The sequence below is a fragment of the Salmo salar genome, unplaced genomic scaffold, assembly GCF_905237065.1.
Source record: "Salmo salar unplaced genomic scaffold, Ssal_v3.1, whole genome shotgun sequence".
Taxonomy (NCBI): domain Eukaryota; kingdom Metazoa; phylum Chordata; class Actinopteri; order Salmoniformes; family Salmonidae; genus Salmo; species Salmo salar.
Window position 1 is genome coordinate 36,573 of NW_025550919.1, and position 24,201 is coordinate 60,773.

A 24,201-nucleotide genomic window follows, 5' to 3' on the forward strand; every position below is an offset into this window, starting at 1 on the left:
TGGTGTTCTGACTAGCTCAGTGTCTATAGTGTCCTGTGTTATGGGTGGTGGTCTGACTAATTCAGTGTCTATAGTGTCCTGTGTTATGGGTGGTGGTCTGATTAGCTCAGTGTCTGTAGTGTCCTGTGTTATGGGTGGTGGTCTGATTAGCTCAGTGTCTGTAGTGTCCTGTGTTATGGGTGGTGGTCTGATTAGCTCAGTGTCTGTAGTGTCCTGTGTTTTGGGTGGTGGTCCGATTAGCTCAGTGTCCTGTGTTATGGGTGGTGGTCTGATTAGCTCAGTGTCCTGTGTTATGGGTGGTGGTCTGATTAGCTCAGTGTCCTGTGTTATGGGTGGTGGTCTGATTACCCTAGTGTCCTGTGTTATGGGTGGTGTTCTGATTAGCTCCGTGTCCTGTGTTATGGGTGGTGGATCTGACTCAGTGAATTTTAGTAAACATTACTATTCTCTGTGTGTGTGTTGCCTCTGAATGATGTGACGTTGAATAATTCAGTAATCGACAGCAGGCTTTTAGCCAGCTCTAAGGTGTGTCCCAAATGGCACCCTATTCCCTTCATCGTGCCCTCGTTGGGACCAGAACCCTGGTCAAAAGTAGTGCACTATATAGGGAATAGGGTGTCGTTTTGGATGCGAACAAGCCTCTAGAGATCTGTCAAGAGAAACACAGAAAATGGACTTCCAAGATGGATTGTTATTGGTTGCATCAAACTGACAGTGTATCACAGATAGAAAAACACACCAGTCAGTCGCTGAAACACACACACACACACACACACACACACACACACACACACACACACACACACACGGACTCCTCTACGGTTAATATAATACTAATATACTACTTGTCAGCGGCTCTCGTGCCCTCTCACTAATGTTAGATGATGTCAGATAGCCTCTGGCTCTGGGATTGGACGCTTACTAAACTCCTCGGCATGTCTCGACTGGCGTTTTGGTAAATGGTATCAGGACTCAGGGAGACGGTGTTGCAGAACAGGGAGACGGTGTTGCAGAACAGGGAGACGGTGTAGCAGAACAGTCTCATTCTAAATGTATTAAATATCACCCTCATCAATCTACACACAATACCCCATAATGACATCACAATACCCCATAATGACATCACAATGCCCCATAATGACATCACAATGCCCCATAATGACATCACAATGCCCCATAATGACATCACCATACCCCATACTGATATCACCATACTGAGATCACAATACCACATAATGACATCACAATACCCCATAATGACAAAGCCAAAACAGGTTTAGACATTTTTGCTAATTTGTTAAAAATAAAAAACATTTCCTCATCAATCTACTCTTTACCCTATAATGACAAAGAGAACACAGGTTCTTAGAAATGTCTGCTCATTTAAAAACAGTTAACTTATTTTCATAAGTATTCAGACCCTTTGCTATGAGACTCTAAATTGAGCTCAGGTGCATCCTGTTTCCATTGATCATCCTTGAGATGTTTCTACAACTTGATTAGAGTCCACCTGTGGTAAATTAAATTGATTGGACACGATTTGGAAAGGCACACACCTGTCTATATAAGGTCCCACAGTTGACAGTTCATGTCAGAGCAAAAACCAAGCCATGAGATCGAAGGAATTGTCCGTAGAGCTCCGAGACAGGATTGTGTCGAGGCACAGATCTGGGGAAGGGTACCAAAAAATGTCTGCAGAATTGAAGGTCCCCAAGAACACAGTGGCCTCCATCATTCTGAAATGGAAGAAGTTTGGAACCAGCAAGACTCTTCCTAGAGCTGGCCGCCTGGCCAAACTGAGCAATCAGGGGAAGAAGGGCCTTGGTCAGGGAGGTGACCAAGAACCCAGTGGTCACTCTGACAGAGCTCCAGAGTTCCTCTGGAGATGGAGAAACCTTCCAGAAGGACAACCATCTCTGCAGCACTCTGCCAATCTAGTCTTTTATGCTAGAGTGGCCAGACGGAAGCCCCTCCTCAGTTAAAGACACATGACAGCCCGCTTGGAGTTTGTCAAAAGGCACATAAAGACTCTCAGACCATGAGAAACAAGATTCTCTGGTCTGATGAAACCAAGATTGAACTCTTTGGCCTAAATGTCAAGCGTCACGCCTGGAGGAAACCTGGCACCATCCTTACGGTGAAGCATGGTGGTGGCAGCATCATGTTGTGGGGATGTTTTTCAGCGGCAGGGACTGGGAGCCCTCAGACTGGGGCTAAGCTTCACTTTCCAAAAGGACAACGACTCTAAGCAGACAGCCAAGAGAATGCAGGAGTGGCTTCAGGACAAGTCTCTGAATGTCCTTGAGTGGCCCAGCCAGAGCCTGGACTTGAACCCGATCGAATATCTCTGGAGAGACCTGAAAATAGCTGTGCAGCGACGTTCCCCATCCAACCTGACAGAGCTTGAGAGGATCTGCAGAGAAAAATGGGAGAAACTCCCCCAATACAGGTGTGCCAAACTTGTAGCGTCATACCCAAGAATACTTGAGGCTGTAATCGCTGCCAAAGGTGCTTCATCAAAGTACTGAGTAAAGGGTCTGAATACTTATGTTAATGTAGTATTTTTTATTTGTATAAATTAGCAAACATTTCGAAACCTGTTTTTGCTTTGTCATTATGGGGTAGTGTGTGTACATTGAGGATTTAAAAAAAATATATATTTTTGAATGAGGCTGTAACGTAACAATGTGGAAGAATTCAAGGTGTCTGAATACTTACAGAATACACAGTATTGTAGAACAGCAGAATCCACAGATATATAGTATAGTAGAACAGCAGAATCCACAGATATATAGTATAGTAGAACAGCAGACTCCACAGATATATAGTATAGTAGAACAGCGGAATCCACAGATATATAGTATGGTAGAACAGCGGAATCCACAGATATATAGTATGGTAGAACAGCGGAATCCACAGATATATAGTATGGTAGAACAGCGGAATCCACAGATATATAGTATAGTAGAACAGCGGAATCCTCAGATATATAGTATAGTAGAACAGCGGAATCCACAGATATATATAGTATAGTAGAACAGCGGAATCCACAGATATATAGTATAGTAGAACAGCGGAATCCACAGATATATAGTATAGTAGAACAGCAGAATCCACAGATATATAGTATAGTAGAACATCATTCCATAGAACATAGAACATATACTGTAGATAGTATTGTAGAACACATACTGTAGATAGTATTGTAGAACACATACTGTAGATAGTATTGTAGAACAGCGGAATCCATAGACAGATAGTATTGTGGAACAGAGGGCTCGCAGTGGTGGAACAGAACATTTGATGTATTTTGTACATATTCCTGAACTTGTGCCTATTTTATAATCCTGATAATATCGTTTTCTTCTTCTCTGTGTATCGTTTCCCAGGATGTAAGAAAGTGTACACCAAGTCTTCCCATCTGAAAGCCCACCTGAGGACCCACACTGGTAAGATCTTCTCTCTCTTTTAATTAACCTCTTTTTTTAAAATTTTTGGTCGTTCCTCGTCGTGTTGCTAGGCAGGGGCGTAGTCTTGGCATGCGTTATGCATTCATTCCTTGCATGCTGCTTGGGGAAGTTATCCCCGCTCCGCCTGCCCCAATATGTTCATAGATGATAATAATAATCACAGTGGTTGTCGAGGGTGCAACAGGTCAGCACCTCAGGTGTAAATGTCAGTTGGCTTTTCATAGCCGATCATTCAGAGGTAGAGAGGTAGAGAGGTAGAGAGGTAGAGAGGTAGAGAGGTAGAGATGAAAACAACAGGTCAGGGTTCCATAGCCGTAGGCAGAACAGTTGAAACTGGAGCCGCAGCATGACCAGGTGGACTGGGGGACAGCAAGGAGTCATCAGGCCAGATAATCCGGAGGCATGGTCTCTCTCTCTCTCTCTCTCTCTCTCTCTCTCTCTCTCTCTCTCTCTCTCTCTCACACACAGAGAGTGTAATATGAGATAAGCCATGTAAACAAGGAGCTGTGGTTTAGGTGTGGTCCTTCCAGGCAGTCTGAAACATATTCCCCTGGTAATATCTCTATATTCCTGGTCTAGTTCTCTGATCTGGGAAACACATCCTCCTATTATCCAGTAGATTGTAATGGTTATTAAACGGCTCTCTGTAGGAGATGACCTATCTGTGTGCTTCCTGTTGGGAACGGCTAGAGGTTTTATGACACGGACTGTTTGACAAGGGTGCTCACAAACAACCGCACTCTCTCTCTCTCTCACACACACACACACACACACACACATATGTATGTATATATGTATGTAGATATGTATGTGTATATATATATATATATATATATATATATATATATATTGGAGTTACATTGTGTTGTTTAAGTGTTCCCTTTATTTTTTTTGAGCAGTGTGTGTATATATATATATATATATATATATATATATATAGAATGTGAAATGTCAGAATAATAGCATAGAGAATGATTTATTTCAGCTTTTATTTCTTTCATCACATTCACAGTGGGTCAGAAGTTTACATACACTCAATTAGTATTTGGGAGCATTGCCTTTAAATTGTTTAACTTGGGTCAAACGATTCGGGTAGCCTTCCACAAGCTTCCCACAATAAGTTGGGTGAATTTTGGCCCATTCCTCGTGACAGAGCTGGTGTAACTGAGTCAGGTTTGTAGGCCTCCTTTCTCGCACACTCTTTTTTTAGTTCTGCCCACAAATGTTCTATAGGTTTGAGGTCAGGGCTTTGTGATGGCCACTCCAATACCTTGACTTTGTTGTCCTTAAGCCATTTTGCCACAACTTTGGAAGTATGCTTGGGGTCATTGTCCATTTGGAAGACCCATTTGTGACCAGGCTTTAACTTCCTGACTGATGTCTTGAGGTGCTGACCTGTTGCACCCTCGACAACCACTGTGATTATTATTATTTGACCCTGCTGGTCATTTATGAACATTTGAACATCTTGGCCATGTTCTGTTATAATCTCCACCCGGCACAGCCAGAAGAGGACTGGCCACCCCTCATAGCCTGGTTCCTCTCTAGGTTTCTTCCTAGGTTCTGGCCTTTCTAGGGAGTTTTTTCTACGCCACCATGCTTCTACACCTGCATTGCTTGAAGGTTTGGGGTTTTAGGCTGGGTTTCTGTACAGCACTTTGAGATATCAGCTGATGTAAGAAGGGCTTTATAAATACATTTGATTTGATGTTGCTTTAATATATCCACATAATTTTCCATCCTCATGATGCCACCTATTTTGTGAAGTGCACCAGTCCCTCCTGCAGCAAAGCACCCCCACAACATGATGCTGCCACCCCCGTGCTTCACGGTTGGGATGGTTTTCTTCGGCTTGCAAGCCTCCCCCTTTTTCCTCCAAACATAACGATGGTCATTATGGCCAAACAGTTCTATTTTTGTTTCATCAGACCAGTGGACATTTCTCCAAAAAGTATGATCTTTGTCCCCATGTGCAGTTGCAAACCATAGTCTGGCTTTTTTATGGCGGTTTTGGAGCAGTGGCTTCTTCCTTGCTGAGCGGCCTTTAAGGTTATGTTGATATAGGACTCGTTTTACTGTGGATATAGATACTTTTGTACCTGTTTCCTCCAGCATCTTCACAAGGTCCTTTGCTGTTGTTCTGGGATTGATTTGCACTTTTCGGAAATCGCTCCCAAGGATGAACCAGACTTGTGGAGGTCTACACATTTTTTTATGAGGTCTTGGCTGATTTCTTTAGATTTTCCCATGATGTCAAGCAAAGAGGCACAGAGTTTGAAGGTAGGCCTTGAAATACATCCACAGGTACACCTCCAATAGGCTAATTGACATCATTTGAGTCAATCAGAAGCTTCTAAAGCCATGACATTTTCTGGAATTTTCCAAGCTGTTTAAAGGCACGGTCAACTTAGTGTAGGTAAACTGTTATAACAGCCTCCACTCTTCAGAGAAGTAATTAACATGGAGTTGGTCCCCCCTTTGCTGCTATAACAGCCTCCACTCTCCAGGGAAGTCATTAATATGGAGTTGGTCCCCCCTTTGCTGCTATAACAGCCTCAACTATTCAGGGAAGACATTAATATGGAGTTGGACCCCCCTTTGCTGCTATAACAGCCTCCACTCTTCAGGGAAGTCATTAATATGGAGTTGGTCCCCCCTTTGCTGCTATAACAGCCTCCACTCTTCAGGGAAGTCATTAATATGGAGCTGGTCCCCCCCTTTGCTGCTATAACAGCCTCCACTCTTCAGGGAAGTCATTAATATGGAGATGGTCCCCCCCTTTGCTGCTATAACAGCCTCCACGCTTCAGGGAAGTCATTCATAAGGAGTTGGTCCCCCCCCCCTTTGCTGCTATAACAGCCTCCACTCTTCAGGGAAGGCATTAATATGGAGTTGGTCCCCCCCTTTGCTGCTATAACAGCCTCCACTCTTCAGGGAAGGCTTTAATATGGAGTTGGTCCCCACCTTTGCTGCTATAACAGCCTCCACTCTTCAGGGAAGGCTTTAATATGGAGTTGGTCCCCACCTTTGCTGCTATAACAGCCTCCACTCTTCAGGGAAGTCATTAATATGGAGTTGGTCCCCCCCCTTTGCTGCTATAACAGCCTCCACTCTTCTGTTCGACCAGTAGGCGTCAGTATACCTTTTGGGCGTGCGTGTGTACACACACACACACACTTGTTTTGCACGTGTTTCGTGTGGTATGTTGTTTTGGCAGAGTCATTATGTCTTCATGTTTTTGTTATGGTTCACTAAGGGTTTGGTTTGGTTTCTATCTTTCCAGGGAGCGTATCAAGTCCATCATTTCTGTCTGCTGTTGTACCTGTGGTGAGGTGTGTGTGTGTGTGTGTGTGTGTGTGTGTGTGTCACCCGTCTTGTAAAAAAGGCTTTGGTGCCTTGGGGGAAATGAAGACAACAGAAGCGTTAGTGAGAACCTGCTCGATCCACTGATCCACTGTTTAACAATCTGCATTATGTTTTAATGTGGCTCAGATCGTTACCTCGTAGAGACGGTTTGTCATGTTTGGTGAACATTACGGAGAGAGGATGTGACCTGCACCTTTTTGAGTTTTTCACTTTGAGTGTCTGTTTCTGTTACTGTGGTCGTCTGTTATCAAAACCACTAGCTAGAGACTGTTACTGTGGTCGTCTGTTATCAAAACCACTAGCTAGAGACTGTTACTGTGGTCGTCTGTTATCAAAACAACTAGGTAGAGACTTACTGTGGTCGTCTGTTATCAAAACCACTAGCTAGAGACTGTTACTGTGGTCGTCTGTTATCAAAACCACTAGCTAGAGACTGTTACTGTGGTCGTCTGTTATCACAACCACTAGCTAGAGACTGTTACTGTGGTCGTCTGTTATCAAAACCACTAGCTAGAGACTGTTACTGTGGTCGTCTGTTATCAAAACAACTAGCTAGAGACTGTTACTGTGGTCGTCTGTTATCAAAACCACTAGCTAGAGACTGTTACTGTGGGTCGTCTGTTATCAAAACCACTAGCTAGAGACTGTTACTGTGGGTCGTCTGTTATCAAAACCACTAGCTAGAGACTGTTACTGTGGTCGTCTGTTATCAAAACCACTAGCTAGAGACTGTTACTGTGGTCGTCTGTTATCAAAACAACTAGGTAGAGACTTACTGTGGTCGTCTGTTATCGAAGCCACTAGCTAGAGACTGTTACTGTCGTCGTCTGTTATCAAAACAACTAGGTAGAGACTTACTGTCGTCGTCTGTTATCAAAACCACTAGCTAGAGACTGTTACTGTCGTCGTCTGTTATCAAAACCACTAGCTAGAGACTGTTACTGTGGTCGTCTGTTATCAAAACCACTAGCTAGAGACTGTTACTGTGGTCGTCTGTTATCAAAACCACTAGCTAGAGACTGTTACTGTGGTCGTCTGTTATCAAAACAACTAGGTAGAGACTTACTGTGGTCGTCTGTTATCAAAACCACTAGCTCGAGACTGTTACTGTGGTCGTCTGTTATCAAAACCACTTGCTAGAGACTGTTACTGTGGTCGTCTGTTATCAAAACCACTAGGTAGAGACTGTTACTGTGGGTAGTTTGTTATCCACTGTTTAACAATCTGCATTAACATGTTTTAATGTGGCTCAGATCGTTACCTCGTAGAGACGGTTTGTCATGTTTGGTGAACATTACGGAGAGAGGATGTGACCTGCACCTTTTTGAGTTGTTCACTTTGAGTGTCTGTTTCTGTTACTGTGGTCGTCTGTTATCAAAACCACTAGCTAGAGACTGTTACTGTGGTCGTCTGTTATCAAAACCACTAGCTAGAGACTGTTACTGTGGTCGTCTGATATCAAAACCACTAGCTAGAGACTGTTACTGTGGTCGTCTGTTATCAAAACCACTAGCTAGAGACTGTTACTGTGGTCGTCTGTTATCAAAACCACTAGCTAGAGACTGTTACTGTGGTCGTCTGTTATCAAAACCAATAGCTAGAGACTGTTACTGTGGTCGTCTGTTATCAAAACCACTAGCTAGAGACTGTTACTGTGGGTCGTCTGTTATCAAAACCACTAGCTAGAGACTGTTACTGTGGGTCGTCTGTTATCAAAACCACTAGCTAGAGACTGTTACTGTGGTCGTCTGTTATCAAAACCACTAGCTAGAGACTGTTACTGTGGTCATCTGTTATCAAAACCACTAGCTAGAGACTGCTACTGTGGTCGTCTGTTATCAAAACCACTAGCTAGAGACTGTTACTGTGGTCGTCTGTTATCAAACCCACTAGCTAGAGACTGTTACTGTGGTCGTCTGTTATCAAAACAACTAGGTAGAGACTTACTGTGGTCGTCTGTTATCAAAAACACTAGCTAGAGACTGTTACTGTCGTCGTCTGTTATCGAAACAACTAGGTAGAGACTTACTGTCGTCGTCTGTTATCAAAACCACTAGCTAGAGACTGTTACTGTCGTCGTCTGTTATCAAAACCACTAGCTAGAGACTGTTACTGTGGTCGTCTGTTATCAAAACCACTAGCTAGAGACTGTTACTGTGGTCGTCTGTTATCAAAACAACTAGGTAGAGACTTACTGTCGTCGTCTGTTATCAAAACCACTAGCTAGAGACTGTTACTGTGGTCGTCTGTTATCAAAACCACTAGCTAGAGACTGTTACTGTGGTCGTCTGTTTTCAAAACCACTAGCTAGAGACTGTTACTGTGGTCGTCTGTTATCAAAACCACTAGGTAGAGACTGTTACTGTGGGTAGTTTGTTATCCACTGTTTAACAATCTGCATTAACATGTTTTAATGTGGCTCAGATCGTTACCTCGTAGAGACGGTTTGTCATGTTTGGTGAACATTACGGAGAGAGGATGTGACCTGCACCTTTTTGAGTTGTTCACTTTGAGTGTCTGTTTCTGTTACTGTGGTCGTCTGTTATCGAAACCACTAGGTAGAGACTTACTGTGGTCGTCTGTTATCAAAACCACTAGCTAGAGACTGTTACTGTGGTCGTCTGTTATCAAAACCACTAGCTAGAGACTGTTACTGTCGTCGTCTGTTATCAAAACCACTAGCTAGAGACTGTTACTGTGGTCGTCTGTTAATAAAACCACTAGCTAGAGACTGTTACTGTGGTCGTCTGTTATCAAAACCACTAGCTAGAGACTGTTACTGTGGTCGTCTGTTATCAAAACCACTAGCTAGAGACTGTTACTGTGGTCGTCTGTTATCAAAACCACTAGCTAGAGACTGTTACTGTGGTCGTCTGTTATCAAAACAACTAGCTAGAGACTGTTACTGTGGTCGTCTGTTATCAAAACAACTAGGTAGAGACTTACTGTCGTCGTCTGTTATCAAAACCACTAGCTAGAGACTGTTACTGTGGTCGTCTGTTATCAAAACCACTAGCTAGAGACTGTTACTGTGGTCGTCTGTTATCAAACCCACTAGCTAGAGACTGTTACTGTGGGTCGTCTGTTATCAAAACCACTAGCTAGAGACTGTTACTGTGGTCGTCTGTTATCAAAACCACTAGCTAGAGACTGTTACTGTGGTCGTCTGTTATCAAAACCACTAGGTAGAGACTGTTATTGTGGGTAGTTTGTTATCCACTGTTTAACAATCTGCATTAACATGTTTTAATGTGGCTCAGATCGTTACCTCGTAGAGACGGTTTGTCATGTTTGGTGAACATTACGGAGAGAGGATGTGACCTGCACCTTTTTGAGTTGTTCACTTTGAGTGTCTGTTTCTGTTACTGTGGTCGTCTGTTATCGAAACCACTAGGTAGAGACTTACTGTGGTCGTCTGTTATCAAAACCACTAGCTAGAGACTGTTACTGTGGTCGTCTGTTATCAAAACCACTAGCTAGAGACTGTTACTGTGGTCGTCTGTTATCAAACCCACTAGCTAGAGACTGTTACTGTGGGTCGTCTGTTATCAAAACCACTAGCTAGAGACTGTTACTGTGGTCGTCTGTTATCAAAACCACTAGCTAGAGACTGTTACTGTGGTCGTCTGTTATCAAAACCACTAGCTAGAGACTGTTACTGTGGTCGTCTGTTATCAAAACCACTAGCTAGAGACTGTTACTGTGGTCGTCTTTTATCAAAACCACTAGCTAGAGACTGTTACTGTGGTCGTCTGTTATCAAAACAACTAGCTAGAGACTGTTACTGTGGTCGTCTGTTATCAAAACAACTAGGTAGAGACTTACTGTCGTCGTCTGTTATCAAAACCACTAGCTAGAGACTGTTACTGTGGTCGTCTGTTATCAAAACCACTAGCTAGAGACTGTTACTGTGGTCGTCTGTTATCAAACCCACTAGCTAGAGACTGTTACTGTGGGTCGTCTGTTATCAAAACCACTAGCTAGAGACTGTTACTGTGGTCGTCTGTTTTCAAAACCACTAGCTAGAGACTGTTACTGTGGTCGTCTGTTATCAAAACCACTAGCTAGAGACTGTTACTGTGGTCGTCTGTTATCAAACCCACTAGCTAGAGACTGTTACTGTGGGTCGTCTGTTATCAAAACCACTAGCTAGAGACTGTTACTGTGGTCGTCTGTTATCAAAACCACTAGCTAGAGACTGTTACTGTGGTCGTCTGTTATCAAAACCACTAGCTAGAGACTGTTACTGTGGTCGTCTGTTATCGAAACCACTAGCTAGAGACTGTTACTGTCGTCGTCTGTTATCAAAACAACTAGGTAGAGACTTACTGTCGTCGTCTGTTATCAAAACCACTAGCTAGAGACTGTTACTGTCGTCGTCTGTTATCAAAACCACTAGCTAGAGACTGTTACTGTCGTCGTCTGTTATCAAAACCACTAGCTAGAGACTGTTACTGTGGTCGTCTGTTATCAAAACAACTAGTTCGAGACTGTTACTGTGGTCGTCTGTTATCAAAACCAATAGCTAGAGACTGTTACTGTGGTCGTCTATTATCAAAACCACTAGCTAGAGACTGTTACTGTGGTCGTCTGTTATCAAAACCACTAGCTCGAGACTGTTACTGTGGTCGTCTGTTATCAAAACCACTAGCTAGAGACTGTTACTGTGGTCGTCTGTTATCAAAACCACTAGCTAGAGACTGTTACTGTGGTCATCTGTTATCAAAACCACTAGGTAGAGACTGTTACTGTGGGTAGTCTGTTATCCACTGTTTAACAATCTGCATTAACATGTTTTAATGTGGCTCAGATCGTTACCTCGTAGAGACGGTTTGTCATGTTTGGTGAACATTACGGAGAGAGGATGTGACCTGCACCTTTTTGAGTTCTTCACTTTGAGTGTCTGTTTCTGTTACTGTGGTCATCTGTTATCAAAACCACTAGCTAGAGACTGTTACTGAGGTCGTCTGTTATCAAAACCACTAGCTAGAGACTGTTACTGTGGTCGTCTGTTATCAAAACAACTAGGTAGAGACTTACTGTGGTCGTCTGTTATCGAAAACACTAGGTAGAGACTTACTGTGGTCGTCTGTTATCGAAACAACTAGGTAGAGACTTACTGTCGTCGTCTGTTATCAAAACCACTAGCTAGAGACTGTTACTGTGGTCGTCTGTTATCAAAACCACTAGCTAGAGACTGTTACTGTGGTCGTCTGTTATCAAAACCACTAGCTAGAGACTGTTACTGTGGTCGTCTGTTATCGAAACCACTAGCTAGAGACTGTTACTGTCGTCGTCTGTTATCAAAACAACTAGGTAGAGACTTACTGTCGGTCGTCTGTTATCAAAACCACTAGCTAGAGACTGTTTCTGTCGTCGTCTGTTATCAAAACCACTAGCTAGAGTCTGTTACTGTCGTCGTCTGTTATCAAAACCAATAGCTAGAGACTGTTACTGTGGTCGTCTGTTATCAAAACAACTAGTTCGAGACTGTTACTGTGGTCGTCTGTTATCAAAACCACTAGCTAGAGACTGTTACTGTGGTCGTCTGTTATCAAAACCACTAGCTAGAGACTGTTACTGTGGTCGTCTGTTATCAAAACCACTAGCTAGAGACTGTTACTGTGGTCGTCTGTTATCAAAACCACTAGCTAGAGACTGTTACTGTGGTCGTCTGTTATCAAAACCACTAGGTAGAGACTGTTACTGTGGGTAGTCTGTTATCCACTGTTTAACAATCTGCATTAACATGTTTTAATGTGGCTCAGATCGTTACCTCGTAGAGACGGTTTGTCATGTTTGGTGAACATTACGGAGAGAGGATGTGACCTGCACCTTTTTGAGTTCTTCACTTTGAGTGTTTGTTTCTGTTACTGTGGTCGTCTGTTATCAAAACCACTAGCTAGAGACTGTTACTGTGGTCGTCTGTTATCAAAACCACTAGCTAGAGACTGTTACTGTGGTCGTCTGTTATCAAAACCACTAGCTCGAGACTGTTACTGTGGTCGTCTGTTATCAAAACCACTAGCTAGAGACTGTTACTGTGGTCGTCTGTTATCAAAACCACTAGCTAGAGACTGTTACTGTGGTCGTCTGTTATCAAAACCACTAGGTAGAGACTGTTACTGTGGGTAGTCTGTTATCCACTGTTTAACAATCTGCATTAACATGTTTTAATGTGGCTCAGATCGTTACCTCGTAGAGACGGTTTGTCATGTTTGGTGAACATTACGGAGAGAGGATGTGACCTGCACCTTTTTGAGTTCTTCACTTTGAGTGTCTGTTTCTGTTACTGTGGTCATCTGTTATCAAAACCACTAGCTAGAGACTGTTACTGAGGTCGTCTGTTATCAAAACCACTAGCTAGAGACTGTTACTGTGGTCGTCTGTTATCAAAACAACTAGGTAGAGACTTACTGTGGTCGTCTGTTATCGAAAACACTAGGTAGAGACTTACTGTGGTCGTCTGTTATCGAAACAACTAGGTAGAGACTTACTGTCGTCGTCTGTTATCAAAACCACTAGCTAGAGACTGTTACTGTGGTCGTCTGTTATCAAAACCACTAGCTAGAGACTGTTACTGTGGTCGTCTGTTATCAAAACCACTAGCTAGAGACTGTTACTGTGGTCGTCTGTTATCGAAACCACTAGCTAGAGACTGTTACTGTCGTCGTCTGTTATCAAAACAACTAGGTAGAGACTTACTGTCGTCGTCTGTTATCAAAACCACTAGCTAGAGACTGTTTCTGTCGTCGTCTGTTATCAAAACCACTAGCTAGAGTCTGTTACTGTCGTCGTCTGTTATCAAAACCAATAGCTAGAGACTGTTACTGTGGTCGTCTGTTATCAAAACAACTAGTTCGAGACTGTTACTGTGGTCGTCTGTTATCAAAACCACTAGCTAGAGACTGTTACTGTGGTCGTCTGTTATCAAAACCACTAGCTAGAGACTGTTACTGTGGTCGTCTGTTATCAAAACCACTAGCTAGAGACTGTTACTGTGGTCGTCTGTTATCAAAACCACTAGCTAGAGACTGTTACTGTGGTCGTCTGTTATCAAAACCACTAGGTAGAGACTGTTACTGTGGGTAGTCTGTTATCCACTGTTTAACAATCTGCATTAACATGTTTTAATGTGGCTCAGATCGTTACCTCGTAGAGACGGTTTGTCATGTTTGGTGAACATTACGGAGAGAGGATGTGACCTGCACCTTTTTGAGTTCTTCACTTTGAGTGTTTGTTTCTGTTACTGTGGTCGTCTGTTATCAAAACCACTAGCTAGAGACTGTTACTGTGGTCGTCTGTTATCAAAACCACTAGCTAGAGACTGTTACTGTGGTCGTCTGTTATCAAAACCACTAGCTCGAGACTGTTACTGTGGTCGTCTGTTATCAAAACCACTAGCTAGAGACTGTTACTGTGGTCGTCTGTTATCAAAACCACTAGCTAGAGACTGTTACTGTGGTCATCTGTTATCAAAACCACTAGGTAGAGACTGTTACTGTGGGTAGTCTGTTATCCACTGTTTAACAATCTGCATTAACATGTTTTAATGTGGCTCAGATCGTTACCTCGTAGAGACGGTTTGTCATGTTTGGTGAACATTACGGAGAGAGGATGTGACCTGCACCTTTTTGAGTTCTTCACTTTGAGTGTCTGTTTCTGTTACTGTGGTCGTCTGTTATCAAAACCACTAGCTAGAGACTGTTACTGAGGTCGTCTGTTATCAAAACCACTAGCTAGAGACTGTTACTGTGGTCGTCTGTTATCAAAACAACTAGGTAGAGACTTACTGTGGTCGTCTGTTATCGAAAACACTAGGTAGAGACTGTTACTGTTGTCGTCTGTTATCGAAACAACTAGGTAGAGACTTACTGTCGTCGTCTGTTATCAAAACCACTAGCTAGAGACTGTTACTGTCGTCGTCTGTTATCAAAACCACTAGCTAGAGAGTGTTACTGTCGTCGTCTGTTATCAAAACCACTGGCTAGAGACTGTTACTGTGGTCGTCTGTTATGAAAACAACTAGTTAGAGACTGTTACTGTGGTCGTCTGTTATCAAAACAACTAGGTAGAGACTTACTGTGGTCGTCTGTTATCGAAACCACTAGCTAGAGACTGTTACTGTCGTCGTCTGTTATCAAAACAACTAGGTAGAGACTTACTGTCGTCGTCTGTTATCAAAACCACTAGCTAGAGACTGTTACTGTCGTCGTCTGTTATCAAAACCACTAGCTAGAGACTGTTACTGTCGTCGTCTGTTATCAAAACCACTAGCTAGAGACTGTTACTGTGGTCGTCTGTTATCAAAACCACTAGCTAGAGACTGTTACTGTGGTCGTCTGTTATCAAAACTACTGTCTGTCTAGAGACTGTTACTGTGGTCGTCTGTTATCAAAACCACTGTCTGTCTAGAGACTGTTACTGTGGTCGTCTGTTATCAAAACAACTAGTTAGAGACTGTTACTGTGGTCGTCTGTTATCAAAACAACTAGGTAGAGACTTACTGTGGTCGTCTGTTATCGAAACCACTAGCTAGAGACTGTTACTGTCGTCGTCTGTTATCAAAACAACTAGGTAGAGACTTACTGTCGTCGTCTGTTATCAAAACCACTAGCTAGAGACTGTTACTGTCGTCGTCTGTTATCAAAACCACTAGCTAGAGACTGTTCCTGTCGTCGTCTGTTATCAAAACCAGTAGCTATAGACTGTTACTGTGGTCGTCTGTTATCAAAACCACTAGCTAGAGACTGTTACTGTGGTCGTCTGTTATCAAAACCACTAGCTAGAGACTGTTACTGTGGTCGTCTGTTATCGAAACCACTAGCTAGAGACTGTTACTGTGGTCGTCTGTTATCAAAACAACTAGGTAGAGACTTACTGTGGTCGTCTGTTATCGAAACCACTAGCTAGAGACTGTTACTGTCGTCGTCTGTTATCAAAACAACTAGGTAGAGACTTACTGTCGTCGTCTGTTATCAAAACCACTAGCTAGAGACTGTTACTGTCGTCGTCTGTTATCAAAACCACTAGCTAGAGACTGTTACTGTGGTCGTCTGTTATCAAAACCACTAGCTCGAGACTGTTACTGTGGTCGTCTGTTATCAAAACCACTAGCTAGAGACTGTTACTGTGGTCGTCTGTTATCAAAACCACTAGCTAGAGACTGTTACTGTGGTCGTCTGTTATCGAAACCACTAGCTAGAGACTGTTACTGTGGTCGTCTGTTATCAAAACAACTAGGTAGAGACTTACTGTCGTCGTCTGTTATCAAAACCACTAGCTAGAGACTGTTACTGTCGTCGTCTGTTATCAAAACCACTAGCTAGAGACTGTTACTGTGGTCGTCTGTTATCAAAACCACTAGCTAGAGACTGTTACTGTGGTCGTCTGTTATCGAAACCACTAGCTAGAGACTGTTACTGTGGTCGTCTGTTATCAAAACAACTAGGTAGAGACTGTTACTGTCGGTCGTCTGTTATCAAAACCACTAGCTAGAGACTGTTTCTGTGGTCGTCTGTTATCAAAACCACTAGCTAGAGACTGTTACTGTGGTCGTCTGTTATCAAAACCAATAGCTAGAGACTGTTACTGTGGTCGTCTGTTATCAAAACAACTAGTTCGAGACTGTTACTGTGGTCGTCTGTTATCAAAACCACTAGCTAGAGACTGTTACTGTGGTCGTCTGTTATCAAAACCACTAGCTAGAGACTGTTACTGTGGTCGTCTGTTATCAAAACCACTAGCTAGAGACTGTTACTGTGGTCGTCTGTTATCAAAACCACTAGCTAGAGACTGTTACTGTGGTCGTCTGTTATCAAAACCACTAGGTAGAGACTGTTACTGTGGGTAGTCTGTTATCCACTGTTTAACAATCTGCATTAACATGTTTTAATGTGGCTCAGATCGTTACCTCGTAGAGACGGTTTGTCATGTTTGGTGAACATTACGGAGAGAGGATGTGACCTGCACCTTTTTGAGTTCTTCACTTTGAGTGTTTGTTTCTGTTACTGTGGTCGTCTGTTATCAAAACCACTAGCTAGAGACTTTTACTGTGGTCGTCTGTTATCAAAACCACTAGCTAGAGACTGTTACTGTGGTCGTCTGTTATCAAAACCACTAGGTAGAGACTGTTACTGTGGTCGTCTGTTATCAAAACCACTAGCTAGAGACTGTTACTGTGGTCGTCTGTTATCAAAACCACTAGCTAGAGACTGTTACTGTGGTCGTCTGTTATCAAAACCACTAGGTAGAGACTGTTACTGTGGGTAGTCTGTTATCCACTGTTTAACAATCTGCATTAACATGTTTTAATGTGGCTCAGATCGTTACCTCGTAGAGACGGTTTGTCATGTTTGGTGAACATTACGGAGAGAGGATGTGACCTGCACCTTTTTGAGTTCTTCACTTTGAGTGTCTGTTTCTGTTACTGTGGTCGTCTGTTATCAAAACCACTAGCTAGAGACTGTTACTGAGGTCGTCTGTTATCAAAACCACTAGCTAGAGACTGTTACTGTGGTCGTCTGTTATCAAAACAACTAGGTAGAGACTGTTACTGTGGTCGTCTGTTATCGAAAACACTAGCTAGAGACTGTTACTGTGGTCGTCTGTTATCAAAACAACTAGGTAGAGACTGTTACTGTGGTCGTCTGTTATCAAAACCACTAGCTAGAGACTGTTACTGTGGTCGTCTGTTATCAAAACCACTAGCTAGAGAGTGTTACTGTGGGTCGTCTGTTATCAAAACCACTGGCTAGAGACTGTTACTGTGGTCGTCTGTTATCAAAACAACTAGTGTAGAGACTGTTACTGTGGTCGTCTGTTATCAAAACAACTAGGTAGAGACTTACTGTGGTCGTCTGTTATCAAAACCACTAGCTAGAGACTGTTACTGTGGGTCGTCTGTTATCAAAACAACTAGGTAGAGACGTTACTGTCGGTCGTCTGTTATCAAAACCACTAGCTAGAGACTGTTACTGTGGTCGTCTGTTATCAAAACCACTAGCTAGAGACTGTTACTGTGCGTCGTCTGTTATCAAAACCACTAGCTAGAGACTGTTACTGTGGTCGTCTGTTATCAAAACCACTAGCTAGAGACTGTTACTGTGGTCGTCTGTTATCAAAACCACTGCGCTAGAGACTGTTACTGTGGTCGTCTGTTATCAAAACCACTGGCTAGAGACTGTTACTGTGGTCGTCTGTTATCAAAACCACTAGCTAGAGACTGTTACTGTGGTCGTCTGTTATCAAAACAACTAGCTAGAGACTTACTGTGGTCGTCTGTTATCAAAACCACTAGCTAGAGACTGTTACTGTCGTCGTCTGTTATCAAAACAACTAGGTAGAGACTGTTACTGTGGTCGTCTGTTATCAAAACCACTAGCTAGAGACTGTTACTGTGGTCGTCTGTTATCAAAACCACTAGCTAGAGACTGTTCCTGTCGTCGTCTGTTATCAAAACCAGTAGCTATAGACTGTTACTGTGGTCGTCTGTTATCAAAACCACTAGCTAGAGACTGTTACTGTGGTCGTCTGTTATCAAAACCACTAGCTAGAGACTGTTACTGTGGTCGTCTGTTATCAAAACCACTAGCTAGAGACTGTTACTGTGGTCGTCTGTTATCAAAACCACTAGCTAGAGACTGTTACTGTGGTCGTCTGTTATCAAAACCACTAGCTAGAGACTGTTACTGTGGTCGTCTGTTATCAAAACCACTAGCTAGAGACTGTTACTGTGGTCGTCTGTTATCAAAACCACTAGCTAGAGACTGTTACTGTGGTCGTCTGTTATCAAAACCACTAGGTAGAGACTGTTACTGTGGGTAGTCTGTTATCCACTGTTTAACAATCTGCATTAACATGTTTTAATGTGGCTCAGATCGTTACCTCGTAGAGACGGTTTGTCATGTTTGGTGAACATTACGGAGAGAGGATGTGACCTGCACCTTTTTGAGTTCTTCACTTTGAGTGTCTGTTTCTGTTACTGTGGTCGTCTGTTATCAAAACCACTAGCTAGAGACTGTTACTGTGGTCGTCTGTTATCAAAACCACTAGCTAGAGACTGTTACTGTGGTCGTCTGTTATCAAAACCACTAGCTAGAGACTGTTACTGTGGTCGTCTGTTATCAAAACCACTAGCTAGAGACTGTTACTGTGGTCGTCTGTTATCAAAACCACTAGCTAGAGACTGTTACTGTGGTCGTCTGTTATCAAAACCACTAGGTAGAGACTGTTACTGTGGGTAGTCTGTTATCCACTGTTTAACAATCTGCATTAACATTTTTTAATGTGGCTCAGATCGTTACCTCGTGAGAGACGGTTTGTCATGTTTGGTGAACATTACGGAGAGAGGATGTGACCTGCACCTTTTTGAGTTCTTCACTTTGAGTGTCTGTTTCTGTTACTGTGGTCGTCTGTTATCAAAACCACTAGCTAGAGACTGTTACTGTGGTCGTCTGTTATCAAAACCACTAGCTAGAGACTGTTACTGTGGTCGTCTGTTATCAAAACCACTAGGTAGAGACGTTACTGTGGTCGTCTGTTATCGAAAACACTAGGTAGAGACTGTTACTGTGGTCGTCTGTTATCGAAACAACTAGGTAGAGACTTACTGTGGTCGTCTGTTATCAAAACCACTAGCTAGAGACTGTTACTGTGGGTCGTCTGTTATCAAAACCACTAGCTAGAGACTGTTACTGTCGGTCGTCTGTTATCAAAACCACTGGCTAGAGACTGTTACTGTGGTCGTCTGTTATGAAAACAACTAGTTAGAGACTGTTACTGTGGTCGTCTGTTATCAAAACAACTAGGTAGAGACTTACTGTGGTCGTCTGTTATCGAAACCACTAGCTAGAGACTGTTACTGTCGTCGTCTGTTATCAAAACAACTAGGTAGAGACGTTACTGTGGTCGTCTGTTATCAAAACCACTAGCTAGAGACTGTTACTGTGGTCGTCTGTTATCAAAACCACTAGCTAGAGACTGTTACTGTGGTCGTCTGTTATCAAAACCACTAGCTAGAGACTGTTACTGTGGTCGTCTGTTATCAAAACCACTAGCTAGAGACTGTTACTGTGGTCGTCTGTTATCAAAACTACTGTCTGTCTAGAGACTGTTACTGTGGTCGTCTGTTATCAAAACCACTGTCTGTCTAGAGACTGTTACTGTGGTCGTCTGTTATCAAAACAACTAGTTAGAGACTGTTACTGTGGTCGTCTGTTATCAAAACAACTAGGTAGAGACTTACTGTGGTCGTCTGTTATCGAAACCACTAGCTAGAGACTGTTACTGTGGTCGTCTGTTATCAAAACAACTAGGTAGAGACTGTTACTGTCGGTCGTCTGTTATCAAAACCACTAGCTAGAGACTGTTACTGTGGTCGTCTGTTATCAAAACCACTAGCTAGAGACTGTTACTGTCGGTCGTCTGTTATCAAAACCACTAGCTAGAGACTGTTACTGTGGTCGTCTGTTATCAAAACCACTAGCTAGAGACTGTTACTGTGGGTCGTCTGTTATCAAAACCACTAGCTAGAGACTGTTACTGTGGTCGTCTGTTATCAAAACCACTAGCTAGAGACTGTTACTGTGGTCGTCTGTTATCAAAACAACTAGGTAGAGATATTACTGTGGTCGTCTGTTATCGAAACCACTAGCTAGAGACTGTTACTGTCGTCGTCTGTTATCAAAACAACTAGGTAGAGACTGTTACTGTGGTCGTCTGTTATCAAAACCACTAGCTAGAGACTGTTACTGTGCGTCGTCTGTTATCAAAACCACTAGCTAGAGACTGTTACTGTCGGTCGTCTGTTATCAAAACCACTAGCTCGAGACTGTTACTGTGGTCGTCTGTTATCAAAACCACTAGCTAGAGACTGTTACTGTGGTCGTCTGTTATCAAAACCACTAGCTAGAGACTGTTACTGTGGTCGTCTGTTATCAAAACCACTAGCTAGAGACTGTTACTGTGGTCGTCTGTTATCAAAACAACTAGGTAGAGACTGTTACTGTCGGTCGTCTGTTATCAAAACCACTAGCTAGAGACTGTTACTGTGGTCGTCTGTTATCAAAACCACTAGCTAGAGACTGTTACTGTGGTCGTCTGTTATCAAAACCACTAGCTAGAGACTGTTACTGTGGTCGTCTGTTATCAAAACCACTAGCTAGAGACTGTTACTGTGGTCGTCTGTTATCAAAACAACTAGGTAGAGACTGTTACTGTGGTCGTCTGTTATCAAAACCACTAGCTAGAGACTGTTTCTGTCGGTCGTCTGTTATCAAAACCACTAGCTAGAGACTGTTACTGTCGGTCGTCTGTTATCAAAACCAATAGCTAGAGACTGTTACTGTGGTCGTCTGTTATCAAAACAACTAGCTCGAGACTGTTACTGTGGTCATCTGTTATCAAAACCACTAGCTAGAGACTGTTAAGGTGGTCGTCAGTTATCAAAACCACTAGCTAGAGACTGTTACTGTGGTCGTCTGTTATCAAAACCACTAGCTAGAGACTGTTACTGTGGTCGTCTGTTATCAAAACCACTAGCTAGAGACTGTTACTGTGGTCGTCTGTTATCAAAACCACTAGGTAGAGACTGTTACTGTGGGTAGTCTGTTATCCACTGTTTAACAATCTGCATTAACATGTTTTAATGTGGCTCAGATCGTTACCTCGTAGAGACGGTTTGTCATGTTTGGTGAACATTACGGAGAGAGGATGTGACCTGCACCTTTTTGAGTTCTTCACTTTGAGTGTTTGTTTCTGTTACTGTGGTCGTCTGTTATCAAAACCACTAGCTAGAGACTGTTACTGTGGTCGTCTGTTATCAAAACCACTAGCTAGAGACTGTTACTGTGGTCGTCTGTTATCAAAACCACTAGCTAGAGACTGTTACTGTGGTCGTCTGTTATCAAAACCACTAGCTAGAGACTGTTACTGTGGTCGTCTGTTATCAAAACCACTAGCTAGAGACTGTTACTGTGGTCGTCTGTTATCAAAACCACTAAGTGGAGACTGTTACTGTGGGTAGTCTGTTATCCACTGTTTAACAATCTGCATTAACATGTTTTAATGTGGCTCAGATCGTTACCTCGTAGAGACGGTTTGTCATGTTTGGTGAACATTACGGAGAGAGGATGTGACCTGCACCTTTTTGAGTTGTTCACTTTGAGTGTCTGTTTCTGTTACTGTGGTTGTCTGTTATCAAAACCACTAGCTAGAGACTGTTACTGAGGTCGTCTGTTATCAAAACCACTAGCTAGAGACTGTTACTGTGGTCGTCTGTTATCAAAACAACTAGGTAGAGACTGTTACTGTGGTCGTCTGTTATCGAAAACCACTAGGTAGAGACTGTTACTGTGGTCGTCTGTTATCAAAACAACTAGGTAGAGACTGTTACTGTGGTCGTCTGTTATCAAAACCACTAGCTAGAGACTGTTACTGTGGGTCGTCTGTTATCAAAACCACTAGCTAGAGAGTGTTACTGTCGGTCGTCTGTTATCAAAACCACTGGCTAGAGACTGTTACTGTGGTCGTCTGTTATCAAAACCACTAGCTAGAGACTGTTACTGTGGTCGTCTGTTATCAAAACAACTAGGTAGAGACTTTACTGTGGTCGTCTGTTATCAAAACCACTAGCTAGAGACTGTTACTGTGGGTCGTCTGTTATCAAAACAACTAGGTAGAGACTGTTACTGTGGTCGTCTGTTATCAAAACCACTAGCTAGAGACTGTTACTGTCGGTCGTCTGTTATCAAAACCACTAGCTAGAGACTGTTACTGTCGGTCGTCTGTTATCAAAACCACTAGCTAGAGACTGTTACTGTGGTCGTCTGTTATCAAAACCACTAGCTAGAGACTGTTACTGTGGTCGTCTGTTATCAAAACTACTGTCGCTAGAGACTGTTACTGTGGTCGTCTGTTATCAAAACCACTGTCTCTAGAGACTGTTACTGTGGTCGTCTGTTATCAAAACAACTAGTTAGAGACTGTTACTGTGGTCGTCTGTTATCAAAACAACTAGGTAGAGACTGTTACTGTGGTCGTCTGTTATCGAAACCACTAGCTAGAGACTGTTACTGTGGTCGTCTGTTATCAAAACAACTAGGTAGAGACTGTTACTGTGGTCGTCTGTTATCAAAACCACTAGCTAGAGACTGTTACTGTGGTCGTCTGTTATCAAAACCACTAGCTAGAGACTGTTCCTGTGCGTCGTCTGTTATCAAAACCAGTAGCTAGAGACTGTTACTGTGGTCGTCTGTTATCAAAACCACTAGCTAGAGACTGTTACTGTGGTCGTCTGTTATCAAAACCACTAGCTAGAGACTGTTACTGTGGTCGTCTGTTATCAAAACCACTAGCTAGAGACTGTTACTGTGGTCGTCTGTTATCAAAACAACTAGGTAGAGACTGTTACTGTGGTCGTCTGTTATCAAAACCACTAGCTAGAGACTGTTACTGTGCGTCGTCTGTTATCAAAACAACTAGGTAGAGACTGTTACTGTCGTCGTCTGTTATCAAAACCACTAGCTAGAGACTGTTACTGTCGGTCGTCTGTTATCAAAACCACTAGCTAGAGACTGTTCCTGTGGTCGTCTGTTATCAAAACCACTAGCTAGAGACTGTTACTGTGGTCGTCTGTTAATCAAAACCACTAGCTAGAGACTGTTACTGTGGTCGTCTGTTATCAAAACCACTAGCTAGAGACTGTTACTGTGGTCGTCTGTTATCAAAACCACTAGCTAGAGACTGTTACTGTGGTCGTCTGTTATCAAAACAACTAGGTAGAGACTGTTACTGTCGGTCGTCTGTTATCAAAACCACTAGCTAGAGACTGTTACTGTGGGTCGTCTGTTATCAAAACCACTAGCTAGAGACTGTTACTGTTGTCGTCTGTTATCAAAACCACTAGCTAGAGACTGTTACTGTGGTCGTCTGTTATCAAAACAACTAGTTAGAGACTGTTACTGTGGTCGTCTGTTATCAAAACCACTAGCTCGAGACTGTTACTGTGGTCGTCTGTTATCAAAACCACTAGCTAGAGACTGTTACTGTGGTCGTCTGTTATCAAAACCACTAGCTAGAGACTGTTACTGTGGTCGTCTGTTATCAAAACCACTAGCTAGAGACTGTTACTGTGGTCGTCTGTTATCAAAACAACTAGCTAGAGACTGTTACTGTGGTCGTCTGTTATCAAAACCACTAGCTCGAGACTGTTACTGTGGTCGTCTGTTATCAAAACCACTAGCTAGAGACTGTTACTGTGGTCGTCTGTTATCAAAACCACTAGCTAGAGACTGTTACTGTGGTCGTCTGTTATCAAAACCACTAGGTAGAGACTGTTACTGTGGGTAGTCTGTTATCCACTGTT

General features: G+C 42.8%; 1 protein-coding gene across 1 annotated transcript in view; it reads left to right on the forward strand.

Moving 5' to 3' along the window:
* The window catches only part of LOC106592652 (Krueppel-like factor 5), a 137,408-nt gene that overhangs the window by 6,855 nt on the left and 106,352 nt on the right, over window positions 1–24,201 (forward strand). Inside the window, exon 3 of the mRNA XM_045714013.1 lies at window positions 3,390–3,449. Within this exon, the coding sequence (XP_045569969.1) occupies window positions 3,390–3,449 (60 nt within the window). The remainder of the gene's footprint in view (window positions 1–3,389; window positions 3,450–24,201) is intronic.